This window comes from Colius striatus, chromosome 5 (assembly GCF_028858725.1).
Source record: "Colius striatus isolate bColStr4 chromosome 5, bColStr4.1.hap1, whole genome shotgun sequence".
Classification (NCBI taxonomy): domain Eukaryota; kingdom Metazoa; phylum Chordata; class Aves; order Coliiformes; family Coliidae; genus Colius; species Colius striatus.
In genome coordinates, this window is record NC_084763.1 from 27,848,816 (window position 1) to 27,866,019 (window position 17,204).

General features: G+C 36.1%; 1 protein-coding gene across 1 annotated transcript in view; it reads right to left on the reverse strand.

Moving 5' to 3' along the window:
* The window catches only part of AHR (aryl hydrocarbon receptor), a 60,712-nt gene that overhangs the window by 16,125 nt on the left and 27,383 nt on the right, over nucleotides 1-17,204 (reverse strand). The window contains exons 3-5 of the mRNA XM_061996379.1: nucleotides 6,932-7,047; nucleotides 4,923-5,012; nucleotides 410-533 (exon numbers count right to left, since the gene is read on the reverse strand). Of these exons, the coding sequence (XP_061852363.1) occupies nucleotides 410-533; nucleotides 4,923-5,012; nucleotides 6,932-7,047 (330 nt within the window). The remainder of the gene's footprint in view (nucleotides 1-409; nucleotides 534-4,922; nucleotides 5,013-6,931; nucleotides 7,048-17,204) is intronic.

Sequence of the window (17,204 nt, forward strand, 5' to 3'; positions counted from 1 at the left end):
AGATGTGGAAAGGCCTTCCATGACCAGGAGTGCCATAACTTCACCATAACTTCAAACAGTCATGGAATGGATCTACTAGCCTAAAGACCTTAAAGAAGGTGGTGTGCCCAATTATCTGCTGGTCTTTCTAAGCTAATGCATTCGGTCCTGTGATCTGTAACCAGGAGTAGCAGATGTTTGAGAGAACATTACTTCAGAGAAATCACTTTCTCATTCAAATAGCAATTAAAGATGAGCCATATAGTAATTCCCACTGTTGGCTAAATATATCCATAAAATTCAAATCAGTTTAAAAGACATCAGATCCTTTTATATGATCAAAGGAAGAAATAAAGTTTTTTACATGTACAAATTCTAAAACCCCTCAACTAATCAGACGGGCAAACATGTGATTTGGCTGCGTTCTCACCTTGTACACTTGGTCCAGAATCTGCAGACTGGGCAGGATTTAATGCCCAATGTAGCTGCCGTTGAAATTCTGGTCTGTCTTCTGTGTGAATCAATTCAAATACACTCTGGTGTATAATATCAGACTATGTACAAAAAAAGAAAAAAGGTGAGAAAGAAAGAGAATAAGAAACTTATATAACAGTAAGTTATCTGGTTGACAAAACCAGTAAGTTATCTGGTTGACAAAACTGCTAGAGATATAGAAAAATGCACTTTGGTCAGAGATAAAAACATACATTTGCACATGCACGGCAAAGCTCCACAGAACAATTTTTAGCAGCACAGAGAACAATTCAGTCACATTCATGACGGCAAACATAATAAATAAAAACCAAAATAACATGATGTCAATTATTTCTTTACCTGCTTTTATCTAAGTAAGCCTGGAATTGCTGTGCTTAGGTTTTTAAAAATCATTTAGTTTTGCATACTAGTAAATACTAGCTGGTACTTAGACCTGATCCATTTAGGTGTTACAGGAACACAAACAGAACCAAAGATCCTGAACTGAACAACTTTCAAAATTAAGCCAAGTAGATTATGAACACTGGTTTTGTTTGCTTGAAAGGTCTGTCACTCCTCAAGGATGCATTAAAATCTGTAATTATTAAGCTCTCATATCACAATCAAATGCATGATTAGGGAATTGATCTAAATAGAGAGCTACAACAGCCAGGATCAGTCACTGAAAGAAATTAGGGAGAAAAACACTCACCCAAAATACTCAAGAAAAGCTTCAGTCAACTGAAAGGAGTTAAAATGTCTGTTTTCTGCATCGATCAAAACCTCAACCATGATATAAACAGGAAATATTTGAAATAAAAAACAGATCTAAAGAAATTAAGATGAGTTGGCAAAAGCAGAAGCCTAGCTCTAAGTTCGCTTTGATAAGTTTCTTAAAAGAAGCAGTATTTTCCAGAATAAATTGCCAGAAATGCTAATTTGTGTAACTTTAACATTTCACTTCCATATCATGCACTTGATTTATTGGCATTACTACACAAGTTTTATGTCCAATTTATTTTCCAAGCTTTTTTTCTTTATTCCCTAACACCAAAAGAATCTGCAATCCCAGTATTGTTTTGTTTGGAGTATTGTCTTTTACACAAACATACTCCAATTTCTTATCAGCTAAAATTGCAGACCAAGCAGATTTTCTCCCTATTTTTAGACAGAAATTGAATCTATCATTGTCCAATACCCAAAGATATATATTGATAACTATGACTAAGCTTCCATCATCTTAACAAAATCTAATTCCAGTAGTTCTCTAAGGAAGGCAACACATGCCCACTGTGTCTTGGTCTTTACTACTTTGGTACCTGGCTTGCAAGCCCAGGGAAGTTAGCCATACGTGATCTGGAACACACATTTTAAATCACAGAATAGTACGGGTTGGAAGGGACCTTTAGAGATCTAGTCCAATCACCCTGCCAAAACAGGTCAACTTAGATCAGGTCACAGGAATATGTCCAGGTGGGTTTGGAAAACCTCCAGAGAAGGAGACTCCACACTCTCCCTGGACAGCTTGTGCCAGGGCTCCTTCACCCTCAGAGTAAAGGAAGATTTCCTTTAAGTGGAACTTTTCATGTTCCAGCTTTTGTCCATTACCCCTAGTCCTGTCACTGGCCACTATATTAAAAAAAGTTTTGCCCTATCATCTTCACATACACCTTCTAAATACTTGTAAGTCTTAATTAGGTCCCCCCTCAGTGTCCTCTTATCCAGGCTGAACAGTCCCAGATCCTGCAGCCTTTCCTCATAAGGAAGATGCTCCAGACCCTGATCATCTTGGTGGCCCTGTGCTGGACTCTCTCCAGAAGTTCTCTGTCTCTCTTGAGCTGGGGAGCTCAGAACTGGACACAGGACTCCAGATGAGGCTTCACCAAGGCAGAGTAGAGGAGGAGAAGAGTCTCCCTCAAGCTGCTGGCCACATTCTTCTTGATGCATCCCAGGATGCCATTGGCCTTCTTGACCATGAGGGCACATTGCTGGCTCATGGTTAGTTTATTATCAACCAGCATTCCCAGGTCTCTCTCTGCAGAGCTGCTCTCCAGGAGGTCAACCCCCAGCCTGTACTGGTGCATGGGATTGTACAGGTGCAGGACTCTGAGTTTGTCCTTGTTGAACCTCATGAGGTTCCTCTCTGCCCAACTCTCAAGCCAGTCAAGATCCCACTGAATGGTAGCACAGTCTTCTGGGGAATCAACCAGTCCTCCCAGTTTGATGTCATCAGCCAACTTGCTGAGGGTACACTCTGTCCCCTCATCCAGGTTGTTGATGAAGATCCTCGTAGAACTCCACTGGCCACAGGCCTCCAACTTGATTCTGTGCCATTGATCACCACCCTCTGAGTTCTGTCATTCAGTCAGCTCTCGATCCACCTGACTGTCCACTCATCCAAGCCACATTGCCTGAGCTTTCTGATGAGGATGTTATAGGATACGGTCAAAGCCTTGCTGAAGTCAAGGCAGATAACATCCACTGATCTCCTCTCATCTAGCCAGTCACTTATGCCCTTGTAGAAGGCTATAAGGTTGGTCAAGCAGGATTTCCCCTTGGTGAACCCATGTTGACTCCCCCGATAACCATCTTTTCCTTCATATGTTTAGTAACAACAATGAGGATGAGTTGTTCCATTACCTTTCCAGGCACTGAAGTGAGGCTGACTGGCCTGAAGTTTCCTGGGACATCCTTTCTTGCCTTCCTGCCACCTTTGCGCTTTTTGTCTGGAGTGACATTGGCCTTTCTCCACTTCTCAGGAACCTTGCTTCTCCTCCATGAATGTTCAAAAATGATGGAGAGTGGTTTAGCAACCACATCAGCCAGCTCTCTCAGCACCCTTGAATGCATCTCATCAGGTCTCATTGCTTTATGAGTGTTAAGCTTGGCCAACAAGTCTTTAACCTCTTCCTCATCCACCCAGGGCAAGCCCTCTGTTGTCCACGTCATCCTACTATCCTTGCTGGACTGGGCTTCCCAAGGGCTGACCTTGGGAAGACTGAAGCAAAGAAGGCATTCAGTAGTTCCGCCTTCATTCAGTAGTTCCATCCTCCATCACCAGGGCACCTTCCATGTTCAGCAGTGGGTCTACGTTCCCTCTAATCTTCCTTTTGCTGTTGACGTACCTGAAAAACATCTTCTTATTTTCCTTTACTTCCTTTGCCAGGTTTAATTTCAAAAGGGCTTTGGCCTTACTGACTGCACCCCTGCATGCTCTGGCAACGTTCCTATACACTTCCCAAGAAACCAGGTCCTTTTTCCACCTCTCATAGATGTCTGCTTCCTCCCTGAGTTGTCCCAGCAGATCTTTGTTCATACATGGAGGTCTCCTGCCTCCTCTTCTGCTTTTCTACTTGTGGGGACACATTGATCTTGGGCTTGGAAGATGCAGCGCTTGAAGATCAACCAGCTCTCTTGGGCACCTAGAATGCTAGCCTATGAGATTCCTCCAAGCAGGTCTTTGAAGAGGCCAAAGTCAGCTTACCTGTAGTCCTGGGTCACAGTCCTGCTTGGTGTCCTGGTTCTTCCAGATAGCATCTTGAACTCCACCAGCTCATGGTCACTGCAGTCAAGGTTGCCTCCAACCTTCACATCCCCAACCAGGTCTTCTTTATTTGTTAGCACAAGGTCCAGCAGCACACCTCTCCTTGTGGGGTCCTCAACCACTTGTGACAGGAATTTGTCATCAATGTTATGTAGGAACCTCCTGGACTATATGCGCTTGGCTGAGTGGCTTTGCCAGCAAATATCAGGGTGGTTGAATTCCCCCATGAGGACCATCGATTGGTATTGTGAGGCAGCTCTCAACTGTTTGTAGAAGGCCTCATCCAATTCCCCTTCCTGATCAGGTGTCCTGTAGCAAACTCCCACAATAGTATCACCCACACTACTCTGCCCGTTAATTCTCACCCACAAACACTCAACCCACCCCTCATCCCTGCCCAGACAGAGCTGAATGCACTGTACAGCAAAAAATCTAAATAAAAAATGTTTGGTTTGAATTAAATAAGTAAATAAATACAAGTGAGAGAACACCAAAATTCTAAAAATACTAAAATCACTCAGTTGATACTTAAAGCCCTCAAAGCATATGGATTTAATTTTATATGAAAGGTTTCTATTAAAATAATTACCTTCCCATTGAATTATGTCTCACTCAGCATCATAAACTGGGCAACACCACAGTATAAATTTCAGACAGTTGTTCCAGTGAAGACTAATTAAGTGTGAAAATTTCCTATCTTGCCTAACTCAGCTTTGGAAATTAAATTCCTGTTGTGCTTGGCCTGAAGTCTCATTTCAGCTATGTAAGCCAACAGAGAAATAACATGTTTTCAAAGTAATTCAACCCTAAATATCTAACTGAGATTTTTATTACACTATCAGACCCTAACATGAACACTGATGTCCTCTGAAATTAAGTAAATCTTCTGCAAAAAAAAAAAAAAAAAAAGGAAAAATAAACTTACTTGTTGGAACCCCAAGTAGTCTTGGATAGTAGAAGAGACATAAAAAACCAGAGCATCGGCCGTAACAACTAATACAAATCCATTCAGTGCCTGCGGAGGAAACACACCAATCTGTCAGGTTCAGAGAAAAAATTCCAGATTATTATTGTGGCTGTAGGTCTACCTATACTCTAATCTGCCAATAAAATGTGAAGCATGCAAAAACCTATCATTATGTAACAGCACAAACAGAAGGATTCTTCATTTCATCTCTCTACAGAGTATGTGGCACAATGAAGAAAATTCCACCTAATGAAAAAAAAAAGGTTATTTTGGAAAATTCAGTGAAGAAGTCAAATCCTGTTGACAACTTAACTACTCAAGATTGTAGGAGATGAGGGACAGCAGTACGAACAACTATAACTTCATCTAATATCAATCACATTTCACACTGCTTGTGTGGCTCAAGCCTTTGATGCACCCAGCTACCTGTGGCACTAAGGAGAACCATTTCACAAACCCATTCCCAAAATCTGTTCTATTCATAGTGCAGACAGGCCTTAAGTGGACAGGAAATCAAGCCATCAAGATCCTCTATATAGCACGAGAAAATATTTTATAGCTTACTTAAAATAGAAAACCTATGCACAAGTAGACTATTGCAAGTAAACAATGTTTTTGAAGAGATTTCCCCTTTCACAAAGCAGCAGACTAAATGGCTCCTTACTCTAAGTCACGAAAAGGGCATTTATCTGAACTCCCAATCAATACGGTTCATAGCAATTGTTGTGATAGCAAACAGTACATTTGTGACTTGGCAGCTCATCTGAAAGGTGCTGATTTACTTCGATGGATTTCAGTCAAGATTTTAACAAAGGGCTGTCTCAAGGGACTGCATTAAGTATATTGTGCCACTTAATTTCCTCAGCTGCATTCAAAGTCAGATTTGGCCAGCACACTGAAAACACATTTTAAAAAAATCTTTATTATGCAAAATTACTAAAACATAGAAAATGTAAAGCAAAGGATATCTTATATCTTACTGTAAGAACATAATATATTTTTATTATAAACCAGTCTTCCACAAACATTAACTCCCATAGCCCCACACAATGTTAACCACCATAATTGCTTTTCCATATTTTGCAGAGATATGGTTTTACTATTTCTGTTTCTTTTACTAACAGCGTCTAATTAAGTCAAGCTAAATATCTGGTTAAATGATTGGTCTTTAAATGCTGTGAATCACTCCTATTTAATGTGTAGCCATTTCTTAATCTATTCTCATAACCAGTTGTGAGTTCTATAAAAACTCCTTATATAAGTTTAGTAAGCTGAACCTGAATACACTACGACTAAAAATATTTAATAATCTGAAATTAAATGGCATAGCCAATACAAGAAGTCTTGAGCAGTCACACAGAATCTTTGGTTTTGACTAAGTTCACAGTAAATCTAAGTGAGCAGAATGCCGCAATGGCAGGTACTTGTGTCCTCTGCTGACCTATTCTGCATAGCAATTTCACCTCAAGTGGTTGACAGCATAAGTCTGCAAGCTTCACAGTATCTAAATCTGGCATGTTGAAATTGGTTATTCTGCTCTGTTTCATACAAGGCTATATACAGCTCCTGTACCTGGTATTCAATGACATTTTACAGTAGTTTTGGTGCATAGTTCATCTTGACATGGAACTAATCCTGCAGAAATCAAACCTTCTTTAAGCTAAAAATTCTGTAAAATGTAATATGTTTACCAGAAAAAAAAAGGTATCCAGGATATATCAATAAATGGGAGATCAGTTCTGATGGAGGATTTGTCAAAATATAGTCCCACAATTACTACCTTTAAAGGCATGACAAAATTTCTCAATGAGTTGATTATTCTGGAGCACTGAATATCACTGAAGTCCAACCCCTCTTTGTGGTTGGGTTTTGGGGGGGGATTTTTGGTTGTGCGTTTTGGGTTTTTTTTTGTTTTTCTTGTTTTTTAAATGTAAATATTTGTATAATACATCCACTGTGAAACCTACCTGCAGTAAGAGTTCTCCTTCCAGGATCTGCATCCCTTCTCCACATTTTGCTCTTCTACAGTTTTCCTGACTGTCATTTCTTTCTGGTCTTGTAGAATTAGAAGATTTTAATGCAACTAGAAAAAAAGAAAGAAAAAAAGTTGAGTTACCTTGCAAAGACTCACTCAAAATCTATATGATTATGTGCTATTTTGTGTAAGAAAAGATGTATTTTAAAAAGGCTAGTAAGGCCAACCTAATGAAAGTTTTCTATTTCAGTGTAAGACTTCTTCCCTACCTTTAGAAATAACTCCCAAACTTGTCATCCATCTCCTCTCTAAACAATAATACTTTCACAACAGAATCTGTATTACTGAAATAAATGAAAATCTCATTATTTGATTTTTTCTTCTTCTTTGTATTATAAAGCTCACTTAATTTGTCACTCTTGTTAATAAAGGACTTTTTTTTTCATATAATGACCTCTTATAACCTGATAACAACTCTGCTTTAAAAGGTATGACAACACTTAAGGTTTATTCTTATCCCATCTGATTTTAGACATCAGACTATAGTACCTCAGATATAAGCCTGCTCTATACATAAAGCTCCACTCAGAGAAAGGAAAGAAAGAAACAGGAAACCTAAATGCATATTACACATTAAAGAAAACTAATAAAACTATTTTTTATCTCAGTAAAATTTTAAGCATTTAAACAATTAAGTCAATTTTCCAATTACAGATAAAATAATACAACCATGAATCATCATTATTCAGGTCACAAAATATATCCAACTGAAAGAAGGAAATCACTCAATGAATAGGGGATAAAGAATCAGGCCAAATTGCTACAAAGTACCTAAAAGACATACTCTCATCTCTGCATCCTGTCTTCTGATAAAAGCAGGATGCTGTCAAGTAAAACAAGATACTCAAAAGATTTTCCTTGACTCAGAATTTATCTAGTTTTCTTTCTAGAAAGAAAAAAAAAATCTCCAAAACTGAAAGTAGTCTGAGTGGGTTACATAGCTTAAAATTACTTGAGTAATTGCCCCTTAAAGGTTTACCATAATGCTGAACACCCCTACCACCACATCCACTCCATCCCCAAATTTCTAAGCTGCAAATTAAGGGAAATTTATAAAAGCAACTGCACTTCTGTAAAATACCAACATTTTATCTCATAATGATGAGATATTCCAAATGATTTTTCAACTTGCTGAAAAGCTTAATTTTTCAGCTGCTCAGAACATTAGTCATCCTGTTCATTCACCTAGGTAAAATTATATTTTACACTAAGTCTACTAAAAGAGAAAATATGTCTTTCAAGTTTTTTTTAGCTATCACTGCAGCTAACAACTTTCAAACCAGATCATTTTCATTACAATATCCCTCAAAGGCACCGCAGAGGAAAAACATGTTCTAAAAATACATTAACTGATTAATCAGTCAGGAATTTATCTGAGGGTTTGCTTTGAAATTAAAACGTTAATGCTCTTCTTCCTCAGATAGTTAAAAAGGCCTGTAATAAGCCACACAAGAGTTGCAAATGCAAATTCACTTTAAATTTGAGTGGAATATGGAGCAATATTATTATCCTTTTAAAATAATGCTTAGGAAATCTACAGCATTCACTAAAATCCCCTGAAGTTCACTGGTAGTAGAGTAACACATCCTTTTAAGTTATACTGTATGATCATTGAGAAAGCCCACGTTTAACTTTGGTAGTTGCAAGTAAAGATATCTAATCATGACTGTGATTCTGAAATTTACCATATAGAATTACATATGGTAATTATGGTGGGGTTTTTCTTTTATAATATGCAAACAAAAAATGAAGGAAAGGAATTACAGGTGTTTGACTAGTGAATTATGTTTTGTTCAGCATTTACATCTAGGTCTACCTCTAGAATTCAAACACTGCCTATGCACTGACATGGCTATGTGCCTCCTAACTTTCAAACCATGCAATGCCTTTCCTGAATTGGCACCCACACATTTTACAGAAATCAAAACATGGATGAATCAAGCTGTTGTAAACTGAAACTGATGGAAAATTGCTGATAATGTGTTGTTTTTTTTTTTTTTAAAAAAAAAAGATACAGTGGGAATTATAACTCTATACATCACTGAATGTATTCAAGTGAAAAAAGCCCCAACCAAATCCAAATTTACCTTGTCCTGACACATAAATCATAGGCCTGCTGGTGCCTGCTACAAGCCATCCATAGGTAGAGTGAAGTGCTTGCACTTAAGCAGACCTCACGTTCTGAGACTTCGGACATATGTTACTAAGTGACAGTTCTAACACATCCATATGCTTCTAAAGACAAAGCTTGAAAAAGGTTCACTGTTCCATCTATGGAAAGGAAAATTTTTATCATATCCCTCTTATCAATAAAGGGGCATCAAAATGGAAGTGCAGATGTTGCTTAGGTAGGTGTAGTCTTCTGCTGATTTCATTAAAACTAAACTTCCTTTATTAAATAAAAACTAAATTTAGCTTACCTACTACTACAAAAAGCCAATTTCAGAAAAAACAAAAGTCAAATCAGAGGCACATAACTACAAAATTATTTTCTTGTTAAGTTTACTCAAGATTTTAAAAATACCTTGTTGAATTTCTTGCTGAGGAAATAAGACAATGGAATAGATGATTTAGAACTCTGAATAATAAATATTTAAAAGAAAGTATTATTTAAAAAAACAGCATTCAAAACAAGTATAAATTTTAATAAAAGAAATGATAAATGGAACTTTTAAAGTTTACACTGCTAATATAATAAAAGTATGGTAATTACCAGCTCTGTGTGGTTAAACTTCTTTATCAATACCTTTCAAGTAAATATAAAAAGAAGAGTGCAAGTAAAATTTTAGTTTGACACAAATACTGTGAAAGTAACAGAGACAACACTCTGTCCCTGACGTTGGCTACCCGGATGCAAACATGCAATCTGTGTTTCACAGTCAAGTGGAAGGCTAACAGATTCAAGCAACAAGTGGTCTTACAGTATGGAGGCAGTAATTTTGAAAAGAATACTGTCACCTCAGAAATACTAGCTAGGGATATAGTAGCAGATAATGACAAGGAGAACTAAAACTATAAAGTCTAAGTCACGCAAACTTTAAAATCAGTTATGTATTCAGCTACTTGTCATAGTCAGATGAAATAACCTTAACAGGTCATTGCTTTATAATCTCTGAATCTCTGAATTAAGTACAACACATTTCAGCCTATCCCTTCTTAATTTTCAGCCACAGGAAATTAGAACATGAATACTCTCACAGAGCAAACAGAAAAAAGAAATCTCTTTATGTACTCTAAAATATATGAAAGACACACTATGAACTTACTTCTCAGAATTTCCCATTAATAACTTTAAAACAACAAAAATGAAGCAAAGTTGTTTATATCTGTATAAAAAAATAAAGCAAAAGAAAAATTCTGCTATGCAATTTTATCAAGAGGGTTAGATTGTAAGCACTTGCTTTCCAAGTAGGTTAATGATTGTTGCTTAATCCTATGTCCAGCAACAAGCCCCATTTCCACCACCCAGACTTTCCTGTTTTGAAGTAAAAGATAAATCCGAGACAACAAAACTATGTGAAATGCTTCAGCACTCGAACCAGCAAATGTAAAAGACAGTTTTACATTATATCTACAAACACAATTAGTTAACAGTGGTAAATCAGTGTTTACCAGTTCCTTTTCTCTGGTTCTGTTACATTCTGATGAGAGATTTGTACAGAGATGTACTTTATTAGACTAATAGCATATCTGGAAAAATGTCTGACACAAAAAGTACTATTTCACATCTGAAACAGAATTCAAACAATTGAGTTCTAACTACTGCCAAAAGCCATCTTTCTTTTTAACACCATGTAAGTACTCATTGAAAATTTATTTTCAGTACCAAAGGACAACAGTTATTAAGTAGTCTCCTTTGTTTCCAGGGAATTACATTCAGTATGAGAAACTGCTTTGGGATATAACCCAAGCTGCATGACTTATAGGCTGCATGTTAAATCCACTGATAATACATGATAGATTAATTTCATTAACTACCTGTTGAAATACTCCTAAGTTATTTTGAGGAAAAATACTTTGGAAAAAAAAAGTTCATCCACCCTTGTTTTTAATCTCCATGCTCCTCCCAAGAGAGGCCCCTGAACCAGGATGAAAAAGGCCCTTTTCACCTTCAAACACGTGATTTCAAGGGTTTCTACTTGGTGGACATGCTCCCCCAGGCTGCCACAGTCTTCCTTTGAGGCTGTCACACCTGTTCTCCACAAGAACCTTTGCCATCACTTCCTCACTTGACAGTCTGCTGCTTTGAAGTCTCATTTCCACTATTTCATCCGGTACAGCTTGCAAAATCAATGACTGTGGTAGCCATCTGTAGTTAACAGAGCACCTTTAGCGGGAATCCTGTAAATGGTGATTCCTTACTCAGTTTACCAGAAGTTGCCACAGGGAATTGCAAAATTGTCACCAAATTGTCATAATTTGCACAAAAAGGTACAAACACATTCTAACGACATACTCAAGAGAGCACCTTTACTAATTTTTGCGAAGTTAATAAAGTAACTGGAAGTATAGACAATTCAGCATGATGTATTTGTCAGCTATATCTAGCCAACTTTCTAATGTGCATTCATACAGAAGTCTGATTAAACAAGTACTTGAGTTGTCTACTTTTAAGAAACTAATATTGGCAGTTAAACTTCTTAAAGAAACTGGAACAGCTCTCTGTCTTAGCTTTTCCATAGGAGTGACACGTCTACAATACTTGTACAAATATTCAAAAGGAGTATCAGTAAACATTAAATCTAATAAAAATGTCTTTAACCTGCACATGACTTATGAATGATAACTTGTCTGTCCTGTCATAAAACAAAAGATGACCATCTCTATCAGTGTACATCAAGATACTGGCAATACTCAACTCAGACAAACTGAGTTCTATTGTATTGTTTTCCTCAAATGTAAAAACCACTTAATTTTTATAAAAGTGCATTTTTGTAAAGCATTATAAAGAACAAAACAAGAAAAAAAAAGTTTTGTTTTGTTTGTTTTTTCCTGTGTTGACTGTTTTTTTTTTTTTTCTACATTGATGTTTTTCTGACATACATGGAAAAAATATACCACAATTGCTGGAGCTCAGTTGTGAAGCCTGGAGAGATTATTCTCAACTGAAACCTGAGCATTCACAACAAATGCCTCTTATTATTATTAAAGGAGTGAAAAAATGTATAATTAAATAAACTTTGCATCTCAAAATTCGTCTAAACCAACCATGGGTTAAAAGAGTGCTGAATACAAAATGATTCAGCTACTGCTGGCTAAAAGCTTCATGGAAACAATGTGAAGATACTCTGTGGCTAAAACCTTTTCTCTTTCCTACCAAGGAAAAAGCACAGCAAAATGTTTTTGAGGAGCCAGGGTAGCACTCTGCAGAAGTGCAAAGAAAGGAGTATCAAGATGACAAATTTTAATAGAATAATTTAAAATCATACTGAGATGCAACAAACGACTTACATTAGGCTGGAGATAATTTTTACTTTCAGGTGAATGATCTGTTCTAGCCTAAAACTGTACTGAAGTTACACTTGCCTAATATCACAAGTACATCGTTAGCACATCAGTCATGTAGTCATGGAATTTAATCTTAAAAAGCTCTCCAGAACTGCTTTATATAAAATCTTGGCCCAATTCCCATATTTTGGCCAAACTGGTCAAAGTTTGCAGTCAGAGTCAATTTCATAATGACTTCAGTAAAACTATCGATTCAACTAGTCTTTTATAGATAACTTTAAAAAACAACTGTTCTCATCAGGAGGTAGGTCTTACTTGTTTCAGCAACAAGTGCTAAGCTTCAACATGAAACACACCAATGAAAACAAGACAAGGAGGTTGATACTGAGAAAATCAAGTGTAACTCTTGCCTAAATTATCAACATACACTAAGCGTTTTATACTGGCAAAAGATCTGTTTTAAGTGGGATAGAATTTTATTTACATACACATCTTTCTCCGTGTATCTATATGCAATCTTAGTAACTGCCAGTACTTAAGATGGTATGAAACATTTTGCACCTGATATCTGAGACTGAAGGTAAACATGCTTATGAAAGTTAAGTAACAAGAAAAAAATGCAATCATTTTACTTTAAACATGCATTGATTGCCTAATATGTGATTAGCTACATCTCTAGTAGAGAGCATAAACTGTACAATTCATTAATAAAACTTGCTAAGGATTGCTATGTACTTAAAGATACAAGAAATACAGTACAAAAATGGAACTGTATCGCTAAAGTTTTAGTTATATTACACAAAGAGGTAAGATGCATCTACTGTGTAGGCTGCATTACACACGGAAAAAAAAAGTTTTCATCATATTTTGGATACACTAATTTTTGCATTTCCTGCCCATTCATTTAAGAATTCTGAAAAATTTTCAAGATTGCTTTATATTGTTCATTTATATGCTTTTTATATATAGCTGAGCAAGTACTCATACTAAAGTACTAAAAAAACCAGAAAAGGTGATGTATGGCAGAAACATCCTTGTTTTTAATACTAACCAGTTTTTAACATTTAAGAGTTCCAGACTTTCATTTTATAACTTTATAATTTTAGCTCCAGTTATTTTGCCATATATTAATAAACCTGAAAGCGCTGATATGCCTTAGTCCTTTTATTTCTTACATGTCTGAAGAAGAAACAATTTCAGGGCAGTCTTCCTTGTGAGCTGTATCACGATTTATAATAAAGCTTTTAAATTACAGTGAACTGTGGATGGATGAACGTATGTATGGACGGATAACAACACATTTTCCACTACTAGCAAAACACCAAATATAAATACATTAATTAAAAACGCAGAAGACACATCATTATTCTAACACAGACCAAAGCAATACATGCAGAAAACAATTTACAAAACTACCTATGGAAGATGAATAACTGGATTTATTAAACACAAGGGAAATGAGGGTGAAATCATATATTTGGGAGTGACTAGTAACAAGAGATGCCTTTTTTCTCTTAAGCATATGAATGACAGTATGTCAAATTAGGACAATACTAGAATTGCTTTCAATTAATATATTTTACTTTTAAAGCAGGAAAATACCAATAAAAATATACGAGTTGCCTATATTTTGATATGTCCATAAGAGAAGACAAACCTAGTAAAAAACAACCTTTAGCCTCAGAGGAAATAGGGTGTTGTTTGTAAGTGTATTCTTAGCTAATGATGAGACATATAAACACGTCTATGCACTTAGGGAAAGCAAGTGAAATAACCTATGAACCCTGGGAGACAATGTATTTTTTTATTTGGCCTCAAATAAATTATTCATGGTTCAGGAGAGATAAAATGTCATGAAGCAGCTATCACAAGAGGATAAATCATACCTCCATGAAAACTTTCAAAGAAATATTAATAGGTTAGGGCAGGTGAAAGAAAAAAAAGTTTGAGGAGGAATAACACTTTTATGAGAACAAGTTCTAGCAAAAAGGATGGGGGGAAGGGGGAAAGCCTGAAAAAAAAAAATCCGCTAATCAAAAAGAAGAGAACAAGGTTAAAATATCAGTGGTCAAGTGCTGGGAATTTCCTAGGCTTTTGAGAGTCAATAATTTACCCACTATACAGATATAGATCATCTACTGATGTGTACAAATCTCTAGAAATTAAGATTTATCAGATGTCTTGTTTGCAATGCAGATTTTGCGTCAGTGATTCAAACCAGAGCCTCTCAGTCCCATAGATCTGCTCTGAACAGGATGCAAGTTCACTGCATGTCCACTCCTTAATTTCCAGTCATCTCCAGTACTTTCCGGCTTAACCCAAATTCAAACCAAGGAAAATGAAAACACATCAGCTATACAATCAGACATTTCAGAGAGAGCACAAGTCTACGCAGCCGTGATGATGTTAAAGTATACAAGAAATTTTCTTTAAGGAAGGAAGAAAAGTAGAATTTGCCTCAAAATGCTTAGGCTAGAGAAAACAGAAAAAGGAAATTTTCATCTCAAACTGGATGATTCTGGGAGTTAAAAGTGGCTTAACACAAAAGGTTTCAACCGAAAATATTAGGAATCTTTAGGGGTTGCCACCAAAGAAACTATTAGAATAAAGTTATATTTGTTTGCTAGACTAAAGAGAACTATTTATAATTTTGTTATAATCAAGATAAAGAATTTACAATTATGAGGTTTTTTTTAAGGGATATCCCTGAACATTTCACAGACCATGGATGAAAAGAGACTTAAAAATCAAAACTAAACCAGTAAATATTTTGTCAGCATTGGACTGAAATTACTCAAGGTACAGCTACAGCACTTCCCAAGGGCCTACTGTACTTACACTTCAGACATGTCTTCATACATATTTTACACTCAACAGAAGAGTGTAGAAGTGCTTAACTGCTGCAGGAATCTAAAATACTCTCTTTGTTGCAATCAATGTGTAACAAATATACATGAGAAATAAAAACAGTAAACAACACTTTTGTCAATACCAAATACCAGGGTTTTTGAATGTGTGATATTTCAGATTCATCATCCAACAAAAACTATCTCATTTTAAACTGACCTTGGGTTTCCCCACTATACAAAAAAGGTCCGAAGTGAAAAATATTATTTTCCATTTATCTGTGATCAAATACTACACTTAAATAATTTAACAGAAAAGCTATTTTTGGCATAAGGAAGTCTGTTGCTTGCCCTTTCAAAATTGACATGTCTGTGAGCTTGGACCAGTGCTATTTGGTTTCCAGGTCTATGGCAAGGATACGTTTCTAATGTTCAGAGTTATAAATCACAATCTGGACAAAAACTTGGCAGGCGTAACATCTTTTCTTCTACCTAAACTTCAATCAAATTTCATTGGCCAAGAGTCAAAGGGAGCTACAAGTTCCCAGAAATTACATTTCTGTATCACAAGATTATTTATGCAACAGTAAACGAGTTTACTGTTCTACTGAAAAAAAAAAAAAATCTAATGTTGCTGCTTGGTAAAATATACCTACATTAACAAACAAAAGCAAGAAAAAACCTTTCAAAAAGTTTCAAAACCCTTCTGTACACTTTTTGGTAATAAACCAACTTAGATTGGAATACTGTAACACAGTATTTTAATTCCCTTTTGTCTAGTCTGATTTTGATATATTATACTTGAACACAGTATGCATCTGAATATCTGTCTTCTATAGAAGAAGATTTAATTGATTTTGTAATTTTATTATTTAATTATTAAATGTAATATCTATAGAAAAAAAATCATTCAAATGCCAACCATCAACTTTTCAAAATGTCTTATCTGAGTTATCTAAGATAAATCCCATCTAAGTTATCTGAGGTGAAACAAGATGTAAAGTTATCTGTTTATGATTTAAATTTTGGTTCAGTGAAAGTAATTTATGATAGAACTAAGAGATATATTTTAGAAGTTTGTTAGATTGACAAGCCATTATTTTGCTAAGTACGTAATTACATGACTAAATATTAAACAGGAAGAAGAAAGCCATAAACTCTTTCTTTCTAACATCTGAAACATGGGAAAGCCACATTAAAAAAGCTCCAGCTCTCCCTGTTATTATTTTTATACCCGCAGAAAGCCTCTTAGAAGAAATGAACCTTAACCTGTTTCTCCTACAGAAAGCTGAATAGGTATTGACAGGTAACCAGGACAGGAATTAGATCTTACCTAATGAGTTCATTTGTGATGGGAGAAATGACTTAGAGCAATTTCCTGAATCAGAATTTTGACCAGACACTGGGTTCCAACTGTTAATTTGGAGAAACATCAAATTCTATGGTTGAACATCCTAAAAGTATGATGTTTTAACTGCATATTATCCAAAAATGACAGTTGTCTTTCCCCACTGCTTCAGTTGTGGCAGTATTTTAAGACAGCAGAACCCCATATCCAGAACCAAGAAAGGAAATAAATGGCACAGTATCTGTGATGTAGGTATATTTTCCACACAGTTAACAGCCCCTGTTATATTTTCAAGTAAATGCAGAATTCTAAGCCAGACTACAGTATATACATGGTGTGTGACAGGCAGGCAAGAAAGACAGGCTGGAGACAAAGAGGAAGTTATCAAACAAGTGCCTAAGAGTTGAGAGGATGGATGGTTTTGTGATTCTGACACTGTCTTCCTGTGCAATGAGGTGGAAATCACACAGGCACTGTACACTTCATTTCCTTAACAATGAAACTGTAATAAGAGCACTTCTAAATCCAGCTGTGCTGCAAGGATAAATGCAGTTAAGATTTAG